We start from the raw sequence: 13911 nt of genomic DNA, 5'->3' as shown, positions 1-13911 counted from the left end.
CAGTTTTTGCATCCTTCTTGTTAGATTAGTCATTCTTTTATCATATAATGTGGCTGAAAAACGATTTCATCCCAGTAATAGAACTGTTAGCTTTGCCACTTTCTTAATGTTTACCTGTATACCTCTTATTTGTTTTATCATCAATTCATGATTTCTTTATAATAATTTTAAGCTATTTGTCAGTATGGTGAGGATTAGCATAGTTAAGACCAGATAATGTAATTAATAAATCCATATAATTGCATACAAATAAGCATCAATACATTGAAAGTAAAGAAAAAAGTAAAGGTGACACTGTCAACCCCTTCCAATAGCTTTTTCTGATCCTTTCTGCAGGATTTTGCCTACTGTGTAATTAGAAAAAATCTTGTACCTTTGGACTCCATTTCCCAGAATTCTTTTTCATCTCCCTGCATCCCTTTCCCTTCTCCACCATGTTGCGTGGTCACAGTTGTATATAAGTTTTGGTAAGGCCTCCCACTCGTTCCCTTCTCTCGTGACCATGGCTTGAGTTGGCTCCCTTTTTATTATAGGTTTTTATTTTAGTTACTATTAATAAATCTTATAAATATATTTGGGGTATTGGATATTAACTTTAAAATCTACACTACCCTACATTACCCACTGGCATCCAACAAAATGACTAAGATATAATCTATGTACAAATTAATAGTAAAGATTAAAAAAAATAAATGAAATAAAAAGTTCTAATATTATCCTCTAGTACTCCAGTGTATCAAGTTATATAGTTCAGTTTGAGACTATTACTTTAGAACTGGGTTTAGGCTGGAGGTAAAAGAAGTGAGACTGTGCCAAATACCAAAAGATACTTGATATTGAAATATATACAACATTCAAGGAAGGTGACATTCACAGTTTTCTCCATTTAACGAAGAGAAACCCAATGCAATTCATCAAATATCTGCTGAAAAGCTACTATGTGCCATGCATTGTTCAAGATCTATGAAAACAACAATAAGAAAAGAAAGACTTTTTATAATAGTTTGCATCCTACAGTCAGAAGGGTAGGCCATGATAATTAGAGAAGAGATAGTAGTGGCACTAAGGACAGCTGGATGGCATAGTTGATAGAGTGCCAGGTCTGTACTCAAGAAGACTCATCTCTCCTTCCCTGTCTCCAATTGGTGTTTTCTCCCTACTTGTCATTCTCAATCCATAATCATATATTATTTTGCTTTCTACTATTTGCTTGTAGCTTATTTCCTCCCAAAGATGACAAACTCCTCAAAAAAAAAGGGGGGGGGGATTGTGCCTTGCCTGTTCATTTCCCTCAGTACCTAATGTTTTACATATAGCTGATTTTTTTAAACCCTTACCTTCCATCTTGGATTCAATACTGTGTATTGGTTCCAAGACAGAAGAATGGTAAGAGCTAGGCAATGGGGTTGAAGTGACTTACCCAGGGTCACACAGCTAGGAAGTGTCTGAGGTCATATTTGAATCCAGGACCTCCCATCTCTAGGCCTGGCTCTCAATCCACTGAGCCACCTAGCTGCCCCCTAGCTTATTCTTAATAAATACTTGAATTTGAATTTCAACATTAAGTGATTTCCCTAAAAAATGTTGAGCCACAAATTTTATTAATTTTATTCATCTTGTGGCAATTATCCAGATTAAATTATCATCATTTTAATTAATAACATCATAATTATCTATCATGTTTTTGCCATAAGCTACATATTGCAGGTTATATACATGCGCATATATATATATATATATATATATATATATATATATATGCTTTGATTCATTGTGACTATAAACCCAATAAATAAGTAGAGGTGTTAAGAGTGGTGCTTTATTTTTTAGTGATTATAAACAGTCATAATCATTGAAATATATTTGAATGATCTGATTACTAGAAGAAAAGATTATCCTATTAAAAGAAGTGGTCATTTGAAACAACTCTACCTTTAACAAAGAAAATTCTCATTAGTTTTTACTATTCAAAAAACTTAGTTTTACACAAAACAAAAACCAAAATAAAATCATTATAACATAGTCCTACAAGGAAAATTGAAGGATCATTTAGTCAGGGTCAATTTTGTTCCCTAAGCCTAACTCTCTTTTTTAAAAAAATCAATCATGAGGCACTAACTATCCAACTGATTAAAATATAAAGTTTCAGAATATATTTGATAAATCATTGCCAAGATAACTTGGCAGAATCTGAGATTAAAAACTTAAAAATGGGTTCAGTTATGCATTAAGAAAAATGATGATGAATGACCATTAAGGGCCATTTATGTGTTGTAAATAATTAAATTATCAAAAAGCCTTTTTACCAGCATATTCTGAAATAATGAACAGTAATCATAGCTTTTGTCCTAAGTATAAAGCTATTCAATATATCACTTGATAATAAATTGCACATTTTAATTTTTAAATAATGAAATTTTCCTAATATTACTAACTCTGTTCTTTAAATAGGAATTTCTGTGAAAGAAAAATTATTCTTATTGATTATGGAAAGTAAGTGAAAGATAAAATATACAAAAAAAAACAATTGTTTGACCAAAGATGCTTATATGATACATAACTGAATTGGGATTTACAATTATTTCAATTGGTTACAAATCAATGATATAAACTTGACAGGGACACAGGTTCAAAAAAATCAATTGTTTAAATACAGGAGAAGAGAAAAAATTGGCTTTTTTTAAGTTTATGTGAAAAACATCTTGGGATTTTGATTGGCTATAATCTGGATTGGAGTTAGAAGTTTTGACATAATACTTTTTAAATGTAATTCTTTTCTAATACATTTATGTTCATATATAAACATATACAATATAGAGAATATATAGTATCTATGTATTGAAGGAGGGAACAAGACAACAAGACTAAATTCTATCAAAATTTAAAGCATGTCATTGGAAATAGAATGATTTTGTAGCCCCCCTGGTCATTCTACCTTTACAGTAATTTGGTCAATCCTGTCTGTTAAGAAAGATACCTGCAAATGAGAACACATATAAGGAATGATAAAATAGCACAATATCTAGAAAACATGTCATATAGAGAATATCTGAGAAATTTTGAAAAATAAAACCTGAGAAAGAGAAAATCATGTATGTCTTCATATTTCTGAAGGGTCATCTGTTAGTTTAAAACTAGTCTATCTTGGTCCAGAAGGCAAAACTAAGACCAGTAAAAATTACAGGGAGACAAATTTCATCTCAATATTTTAAGAGAATTTTTTCTGCTCCACAACCAAACTGTCTCAATTGAAAAGTATATATATATATATATATATATATATATATATATATGCATGCTAGGAATGAAGAAATGAATGCTAATGAACAACAAAGCATTTAATCAATAACAAATACAGATGGTCAGAAAGAAATAATTGTAATTTTTAAAAGTAGTTTTTTTTGTTTTTAATTTTAGGGCATTTATTTATACCAACAACTTGGAGGCTTATGTTTCTTTAAAACTATAATCAACTTATCAAGTATATCAAGCCCTGGTTCTAGAGTAAGAAAGGAATAAGATAAAAAGATTCTATTAAGATTATAATTAAGAAAGCCCATATGAGTCTATGTGACACTTAACAAGTGATTGTTTATTATTTATTTACTATAATCATATTTTATATAATTGTATGTAATTTATATGGGAATATTCATACAAAAAGTTAATAAGGCAAATGCTAATTGCCTTAGTTTCCTCATATGTAAAGTAAGGATAATAATTACATCTAACTTCTCCAGGATTTTTAGGACATATTGAGATATTTGCATTTTGCATACCTTATATTGCAATATAAGTCCTAGTTGTTATTAAAAGGGTTTCACAAATAGAGTATTTTCTATTTTCTTCTTATCATTATTATTATTATCTCACTAACTTATGTAACATTTTTTGCATTTTTATCCAGATCTTTATTTCCATCTTATTCTTTTTGCATCTCTATTTTAATTATGGTGCATTCATAGAATTTAGAGTTAGGAAGAACCTTAGAATTAATCTAGTCATCCTGTTTTGTTTGTTGTTTAGTCATGTCAGCTCTTCATAACCCCATCTGGGTTTTTTTTGGCAAAAGTTCTGCAGTAGCTTGCCATTTCCACCACCAGTTCATTTTGCAGATGAGGAACTGTGAGAAACAGAGTTAAGTGACTTATCCAGAGAGTGACACAGATAGTTGGTGTCTGAGGTGAGATTTGATCTCAGGAAGTGAAGAAACAGACCAAGATATATTCAATTTCTTTCCAGGGTTACACATATTTCCAACTTGTCTCATAACTACAAATACATAGTTCTGCAATCTTCTCCAACTAAAGATGACTTAGTTAAGGATGTCAACTTTGCATACATTAATATTTTGTACTATTTCCTAACTTTTACTCCAAGTATCTGCAAAACTGACACTTTAGTATTAACACTGGCACATGAAAAAATACATTCCAACATAAAGCAAGTTTTAAAGATATGAAATAATCACTTGTTTATTTAGAACATATTCCTCTTAATATAGGAATTATCTTCAGAGCCCTTGAAGAACATTTAATATTTTGTCTCTTTAAAGCTTAAAATATTTCTTATATTTGCTCAAGTGATTAGAAATTAATATTATCTTAAGCCACAGCAAAGTTAAATTGTCTAACCTTCTACTAAAAGACTCCATATATTTCTTAGCTTCAAGCAAGTGTGGTATATTCAGGTCAATTCTTTTAAAATAGTAATTTTACCTTAAATTTTATTGTACTTGTAGACAGATACACCCATTGATAAGTTTCCCATTTTTCACTTTTTAGTGAGTACTCTAAGTTTCAAAGGACAGTCTTTAATACACTACAAAAGTGTGGTAATACCTCTCTATTTGAATAAAAATATATATGGTAGCTCATTACACAGTAATACATAATCTTCTGATGTGGAAGAAAAAGGAAAGCTTTAATATTCCATTAAGAATGAGGACATTGATTTAAATCACATTAGTGTGTCCTGTGCTCAAATGTGGTGACTGCCTCCTTAATCCCACACTCACTCACTCCTGTTCCTAGGCACTCTTTCTCTCCTTTCCCACTTGCCCAGTCTTATCTACTTTTTCTATTCAATTCATATGAATAGGATTTTATGTTTAGCCCATTACCTATGACTTTCAACTTCCAGATCTTACTCTCATTCATTATGTTATTAACCATTGTTTATGATATTTACAGACCTTTCATGTCATCAAAACATACTTTCCACTCAATTCTTCTCTCACTTTTTCCTTGTCTAAACATTTCCTTTTTCCCTTTATTATCCTTAATTCTATTCTGTCTGCTTTTTGCTGTCTATCCTATATTCTCTTTGTCTGACATTTACCAATTCATTTTATTTTTGGGTATTCCCTAATTAAGTATTCTTTCATTTATTGGTGACTTAGAAAAAAACCTTACTAAATGCCATTATAATTGCACATCCTAACATAGGGTTTCACAGCAATCAGTATCACAGCATATAGTATAACAATCGGTATCACAACAATATCACAACAAAAACATAAAGGATCATAACATAGGGTATCATTAGATTGCAAAATTTTGTAAGGCATCAGGTACAGTGGCACCAGCATAGAAGAACAAGAGCACACATATGATGGTGTAGAACTTAAAAATTACTTGGAGTGAAGTAACAGTAGGTTAACAAATGAGAATATGATTATCTGGGCTTTAGAAAAAGAGCTGAATAAATAGGTCCAGAGTTAGAAGAAAAGAGATTAAGCTAAGAAGGAGTCATTGAGGTTTCAGAGCACTCTGAGCCAGTACCAGTAGATGAAGATCTCACCCAAGGACTTTCAGTTGATTTTTTTGGGCTATGGCTAACAAAATACCCAGCAAAATAGAAAAGGAATCATAGGAAGTGCTTAGTTTTGTAACTGCCTTTAGAATGCTAAAAAGATATTAACCAGATCTCTTCATTACATTATTTCTTAGTCATATTTTTCTGCAGACTTTCAACAAAGGGTCATCCGACAGGTGATCTTGTTTTAAGTATTTTGAAAAGAAGGCAAAAAGATTAGATTCATAAATGTTTGCCAAACTGTACTAAATAAATTTAAAATCATTTTGTGCACAACAAAATATGTAAATATCTAGCCTGTTAAAATGTTACTGGTTATAGGTTTTCATTTCTCATATTCATTTTAGATTGTAATTCTACATCTGTAATGTTGATTCCAAAGGGTTAACCTCCACACAGATAATTAAATGTTAAAATCTTCATTTTTTTAAAATTTGGTTTATAAACCTTTCTCAGATAATGTACCTTAAACAAATCTTATCTGAATTTGTAGATCTCAGGTTTGTAAATTCAGTGTGATATAGTATTAACATGTTCACAATGCATCAGAATATAGATGGATCATTAGATCTATATTATATGGTCAGTAAAAGAACGTTAATTTACCTTTCAATATATTTGTCCCCTTCAGAAGCTTCAAAACATGGTGCTTAGTTTCCATCCTATTTTAGCAGGTATTCAGTAAGTCAAGAAACTTAAACCTTTTGCAATTCACCTTTTTTTTGTTTCTTTTCTAAGAGATTGTCCTTTTTAGTGATCTACTTACACTCAAAAATATATATCATATGGGGGCAGCTGGGTAGCTCAGTGGATTGAGAGTCAGCCCTAGAGATGGGAGGTCCTAGGTTCAAATCTGGCCTCAGACACTTCCTAGTTGTGTGACCCTGGGCAAGTCACTTGATCCCCATCGCCTACCCCTTACCACTCTTCTGCCTTGGAGCCAATACACAGTATTGACTCCAAGATGGAAGGTAAGGGTTAAAAAAATATGTATATACATATATGTATATATCATATAATTACATTACTTAAACTAATTGATATCAAATTGTTATTTCTCTTATTTTGCATCCTTTTTTTTTTAAGTCAGTAGGGTTTTACATTTGTTAAATCTGTCACTGGCTGTTCCTAAAAACTTCAGTCCTGGATACTCTCTCTAAGCATAACTCATAAGAATGAAGTATTTCATACATTAAAGTGAAGCATAATCTATTATATGGATGCTTTTAATTCATGAGTATAGACCAAATCCTGGACTGTGCTTAACAACTAAGAGCTTTACAGTCACAGAATTGGTATTTCATCAAAAGGTCTAAGACCAAATATTATGATTCAGCCACTCCTTAAACTGCAGTTATTAAACTATACATAGCACCTTTACAAATGTGATTTTACCTCATGAGCAATTAAGCAGTTCAGAAAAGACCTTTTTATTTTATGGATATAAGATTGTTATATTCATCCTGAATCAATTCTCAAATTTCTGCTATCAAATACTTTTAGATGTAATATTAAAGAGAAAGAAATCAATCCAGTACAAGTATGGGTAAAAGATTTCTCTCTATATAAAAGCATCCTCTTTTAAAACCATTTCAGCAATTTAGAACCCTCTATTAATATGAAATTCCACATTATAGGTGAAAAATTATCTTCAACATAAAGAGGGGTATCATTATGGGTTAACTTTGTAGGGCTTATGCCACTGATGATAAAAAGCATTTTTAGAGTCTGTTTTAAACCTTCACTTTTTCTATTCTGTGTTCCAGTATTGGTGCTCCTGATTGTCACAATGAGACGACGGAAAAAAGAGCCATTGATTTTTGATGAGGAGAGGGATATTAGAGAAAATATTGTCCGTTACGATGATGAAGGTGGCGGTGAAGAAGATACAGAGGCTTTTGACATGGCTGCTTTGAGAAACCTCAATGCCATCCGAGATACTAAGACACGAAGGGACGTGACACCAGAAATTCAGTTCTTAAGTCGACCAACTTTTAAAAGCATCCCTGATAATGTCATTTTTAGGGAATTTATTTGGGAAAGATTAAAAGAAGCTGACATAGATCCCTGTGCTCCTCCTTATGATTCTCTACAGACATATGCCTTTGAGGGAAATGGTTCAGTAGCTGAGTCACTCAGTTCTTTAGATTCCATCAGCTCAAACTCTGATCAGAATTATGATTATCTCAGTGATTGGGGGCCTCGTTTTAAAAGGCTTGCAGACATGTATGGAACTGGCCAAGACAGCTTATACTCATAGCCTTGGGACCTTACCAGGAAATGCACTGAAGTAAAACAAAACAAACAAAAAGAACAAACACAAACTCTACTTATTGGATTTAAAAAGGATGTAAATATTTCTCCATTTTTAACTGTTTAGGTTTTTGCCTTGGTGAAGCATATCTTCATTAGACTTGTCCTAGGGACTGCACTGACCACAGATTCTGAGCATTTGAAGGTATTTTGATAAAATGAGATGCTCAGATATATTCGAATAGATAGTGACCCTTATATACCTGCAAAGGCAACTAACCTCTCTGAGTCAGTAGTGCACTGTGACCTTGATGAGCCAGTGATAACCTTGTAAATGCCTTCCCAGTACCACTAGGTCTAGATGTAAAGTTTCTGTCTCTGATATGATGAATGATAGAAAAATGTGGTGCCAGTCTAAAAAGTCTTAGTTCTTTATACCAAATCTTTGACACCTGCAGCTTACTGGCTCATGACATCTAGCAGAATTTTGTTGATTTTGGTAAAAGAATCCAAATGACCAGAAAGATTTGCAAATATCTAGCTAGGTCCTGCTCATTGCCTTGGGCCACTCCCCCTCACCAAAACATTCAGAACCCTCTAACATATGTTAATGTGATGTATGCTAAAAACTTATAGAATTATTCTATAAAAATAATTTATGAAATGCCAAAAATAAGAATTGGGGGAAAAGAATACTCAAAGTTAAAAATCATCTTTAGATGCCTGTGTAGGTATGGGGGATAAGTTGCTGTCTATTCGATTTTTTATTATCTCTTCTGATTTGTACAGGAGAATTTATCTTTTTTTTTTTTTAAATTTGACACATGGTGTTATATTTATTTTGGAGCTCAATCTCCACAAAATTCAGGTCCATTTTACTGCCTCACAGTATTAAACTCGTCAGAACATGCTGATTTTTCTCTGGTCTCAGCTACATGAAGGAAATGAAGCATAGAAATGGAGAAATTACAGTAAAGCAATTGAGCCCCACGGTCGTTCATGTCTCAGAAAGGAGCACAGCTACAAGGACATACAGTTGTTCTTCTGAGCTATCAGAATGGCTGAAACATTTGAATAAAGTATTTGTACCTTGTATTTTGGAAAGAAAACTTCAGAAGGAATGGAGAGTATCTTTGAATGGAAGGTTGAATTATCGAGGTCATAAGTTCTCAATGATCCTAAGACTTAAAAGAACTCATTTTCCTCTAGTGCCGCCCCACTTTGCTGTTGAAGCACTTCAGTGAAAGACTATTTGAAATTTCTTTCCTATGTTAAAAAATGTAAGGCTAATAACTTCAGAATCCATCTTAAGTTCCGGATGCAAATAAGTACCCCAAGGAATTAACTTCAAAATGCATAATTTCAATACTGGTCTGGGAGTGCCAAAATGAGGATAATTGCAGATGGTCAAAATACTGTATAATTTTGAAGTAGAATTTCTTAGAATAAGACAACTTTTTATGATTCCAATAATATTTATAGCTACAAGCTTTCATGGTTTAATACTAGTTTATGATGCATATAATCAATTAAGGAAAATGCTTTTTTTTCTTTTGAAAAAGTTTGTAGTTGAGTTACTAATAAATCTGCAAATAGTGAGCACTGTCTAAAAATGGTGTTCTAAAAGAGCTTCTTTCTATATGAAGTATTAATATGTTGATTACATATAAGAGAAAAGGTATCTATGAAAATCTGTAATTTTGCAGCCCAACATTATAAATGAAGTATGTGAAAGTGGCCTTCAGCTTCATCAAAATAAACAATTCATCAAATTTAATTATCTTCAAATTTCTTTAATTTTGGTAAAATTTAACAAGAACCACTTAATATGTCCTACCACAAATTGTATCAAAGAATATATACAAATATTTGTATGCATGTATATATGTATATGCTTATATGTGCATGTATGTGTATATACATATATAAATATATACAAATATGAGTACACACCCAATTTTATAATGGAATTGAAAGATATTGCTCATGATCTTTAGTCAAACAAGTAAGGTTTTCAGTTAAAAAGGGAAAAAATGTAGCTTGCTCTGTTCAATAAAAGCAAAATATACTGCAGGAATTATATAGGTATTAAATCATCCAGGTGCTGAGAAAACAGTTTTATAATAATCCTCTTGTTTGTAAGAAGATAAAATATTTTAGTACATTTGGATTGTGATGTCAAAACTGCTGATTGTTGCACATATCACTAAATGGAATTCTGAGTTATATTATACAAAAGAAATATTCTTCATCTGCTTTTCCTCCACTTAATAAGAATATAAATTTTGTCATGCACCCCCCTTCGATATGTGATCATAAAGGACTGGAGAAATCAACTCTAGTTTATTTTCTGCTCTGAAATTTTTCCATGCAACTATTTTATATCTAATGACCTGAAGAGAATCCTGAACCTTCTGTTGCCTTGAACCATCTGCTGAATACAGAGCCACTTTTTTAAAAGGAAATTCCTTAAATTGAATGATACGTGTCGTAGGTATTGGTAAATTATCTTCATATAACAGAACATTCATTGTAATTGAAGCATTTTAGTTGTTGTTTTTTTCCTTTTTTTTCTTGCAGGCACTAGTATAATGAGTAACAAAAAAGATCATCTGGAAACTACTTAAATAGAGAAAGTTATTTTTTCCTTGAACCAAGTGGGGAGCAATTGGTTATGGTCAGCTTCAGACAAAGTAAACAAATTATAACTGTAGAAATGGCACTTGAATTAAAATGTCTGCCATGGTGCTTGAATTCCTATCCATTCAGATGTTTTGGCAGCAAATTCCAGAAACTTACTAATTCTCAATGAATAATAAAAATAAGGTTGACATTTACATAGTGCTTTAAGAATTGCAAAGTGTTTTACCTATGGTATCTAATACTAGAACAGAAATTTCTATGTCATCCGCAAAATGTGCAGGTGGCAAGGGAGAGATTTTCTCCTAAGCACCTTTCTCCATAGCTTCAACGTGGGCTCAGCACGCCATTCTGGAAAATGGTAAAATAAAATGTTCAAGTATGGATCTTGACTCAGGGAGGCAATATGTTTATAGATTAGTCAGATACATGCATATATGTATACATGTGTGTACACACAGATATATATGCACCACATGTGTGGACATATGTACACGTTATCTGCACACTTACATGCTTGTGTATGCATACATCTGGATGTATGTATCACAAGCAGCACAGTATAGTAGATAATTTGCCTCAGTGTCCAGATGACTTACATTTAATTCTGCCTTTAATTTAACTTTTTGCAGAACATTTGCCAATCAGAGACATACACATTTGTGTATGTATATAGATATATGTGTGTGTATATATATATATACAGGCACATGCATATAGAGAGAGAGCTATGGTTATAAATATATATAATAAAGGTATATATTTCAAAATATAGAAATTCAAAAATATTTAATAAACTCAAAATTATACTTGATAAGTCCATATAGATATCTTTCTATGTCCCAAAATAGAATGCTGCGTGTCTATTAGACTCACTTCTTTTAGTTTCATGGAATAAGACCTTCACACATAGAAAGCTCAGAAATATCTCTTGACTTGTTGATCTGAATGAAATTCTTTCTTGATTGCTATAAGTAGGCTAATTGTAAATAGAGAAAGTACAATTAAAAGTCAGGAATATCAAGAGCAAATTCCCAAGAAAAGATCTAACCAAGTATCTGGGTTGGCTTGTCAGTAGCATCTCTGAACATCAGGATTTCTAATTAGCAAATGCAATGAGCAGCATTTGCAATAACAAACTTGAGAGCTGAGTGTCCAAAGAAAAGGGGGAATGCTGTGATTTGGGTTTAAAGAGTTCAGCTTGGACCATAAGTCAAGCACAGAAAAGAATGCCTTGGATTCTTAACTACCTACAAACATCTGCCTGGGTGTCTCTTCTGCCTCATTATGGATTCAAAGTTTATTCTCTGACTCAGCCACCTAACTTCCCTTGAGTCCTGCATTTGGTTTTGTAGTAACATTCTGAAACATTCACTTCATAGAATATCATGCTGTTTTATAGGTAAATGCAAAAGTTTTAATAAATATTCTCAAGAGCACTGTATGTATTTTATAAAATGTGCACAGTATATTAATTAAATTTTCATATGCAATAATTGCATTTGAAAATCAGTAGTTGGGATGTGCCTAAGTTCAGAGAAAATCTTAAATGAGATGTAAATATAGCTTTTAAAAATTACTGAATTAAAAATAACTGAATTAAACACTTTCAAATTCCTTTTTTTAATTACAAGGATATTGTTTTATGAATTACTTGCTTTAAACACACTTTCTGTTAAATCAATAAAAGTTTTTATTGATTATTTTTAACTTCTTAAATAAGTCAAACCTTTCTTTTATTAATGTCACTGAATGTTAACCATGACACAATATTTAAACTATACCTGGGAAGGTTTAGCATGCGAGTTGGCAGAGAGTCCAGTCTAACAGAATTGAAGGCTGTCAGATCTAAAAATAGATTTGCAAATAAGCCAGCTTTTGCATATGAACTATGGAATCTATTCTATTTAATATGTACCACTGTGGAAATTTTTAGAGAAGGGACTGATTTTTTTTGTCAAGATTGACTCTGTGGATAATAATTAATGACCCCAAAATTGTGAGGGAGGAGGAGAGAAGTGAGAATATATTTAATCTTTAAGAGGTGGCAGAGGGGCTATGACTAAGGATATAGTAGGGATTTTAAGACTGTCATCTTAGGATAAAAAAATGAAGTCAAATAGTAAGGTAAATGCAAGAAATAAGATAAAATATAACACTCACCCCATGACCTTAATTGCCAATATATATTTTAGTGTAGTGACAGATGTTTAGATTCTCTTCCTTGGATTATAATTCCAGGATAATTCTGAATACCATGTGAAAATATTCTTGGGATCATGCAAATAAGCCCAGCAATCTGATAGGGGCTACTGAATCCTGAGATGTCTGAGGCAACTGGCTGGCCATTTGACTGACTTTCAATATGCCTAGAAGATTTGATGCACCCCTAAAGAAAGTAAAATAGCTATGAATTTCCAAAATTGCATTTATTTCAATTATCTTGATATTTTAGGTAAAATTGTTTGAAGACAAAGGAGTGGCTGAAATATCTGGGGAGTTACCTTAAACCTTTACTTATCGTTCATGAAGCTTTGTCTTTATGGATATTACATGAAACATGAAAATAAGGCAGCATGGAAGGTCACATTTTGCCAACCCAGACAACCCATGTGGAGGCCCTGTGGTGGAGTAAAAAGAACACTGGCTTTGGCTTCAGACCAATGTGTATTCAAATGCAGGATCTATCCCTTGCTACAAGTTGGACCCATAGAAGTCACATTGTTTAGCCTCAGATTCTTTTCTTTTTTAATCTATAAAATGAAGAGATTGGAGAAGATGATTAAAGTCCTTTCCAACTCTAAATTTTATGATCCTAATTATTTCTGACTTGAGCCAAGAATGTGTTAAGGAAGATAGATGCAATTCACATTCCAGATATAGAAAGAATATATATAGAATTTTTAAATGGATAGCAATAAAATCATCCATTCCAATGCATGAATGAAATACTATATGCCCTTTTAAAATACTATGAGAATTTATGATTGATAAGTCATAAGGGCTCAACGTTAACTACTGAATGATATATTATAAAATTTGTATTACCAAATAAACATTTAATTTCTGAATCAATTTTAAAAATACATATTTTCAAGCATCAGTTCTTGAACTACTTATACTGCAATGCTTGTATGCCTACAGGAATGTAAACATGTTCCCCAATACAATTAGAACTACTTCAAATTGAAGTGTAGATTA

The 13911-nt window shown here is 32.0% G+C and overlaps 1 protein-coding gene across 2 annotated transcripts in view; it reads left to right on the top strand.

Annotated features, from left to right (window-relative positions):
- The window catches only part of CDH7 (cadherin 7), a 193368-nt gene extending 180939 nt beyond the window's left edge, over nt 1–12429 (top strand). For both annotated transcript variants that reach the window (XM_001365629.4, XM_016431702.2), the window contains exon 12: nt 7584–12429. In XM_001365629.4, the coding sequence (XP_001365666.1) occupies nt 7584–8077 (494 nt within the window). In that variant the 3' untranslated portion in view covers nt 8078–12429. The remainder of the gene's footprint in view (nt 1–7583) is intronic.
- Nucleotides 12430–13911: the final 1482 nt, after the last annotated feature.

The sequence above is a fragment of the Monodelphis domestica genome, chromosome 3 (assembly GCF_027887165.1).
Source record: "Monodelphis domestica isolate mMonDom1 chromosome 3, mMonDom1.pri, whole genome shotgun sequence".
In the NCBI taxonomy this organism is placed as follows: Eukaryota; Metazoa; Chordata; class Mammalia; order Didelphimorphia; family Didelphidae; genus Monodelphis; species Monodelphis domestica.
This window is presented reverse-complemented; position numbering and strand designations above follow the sequence as displayed.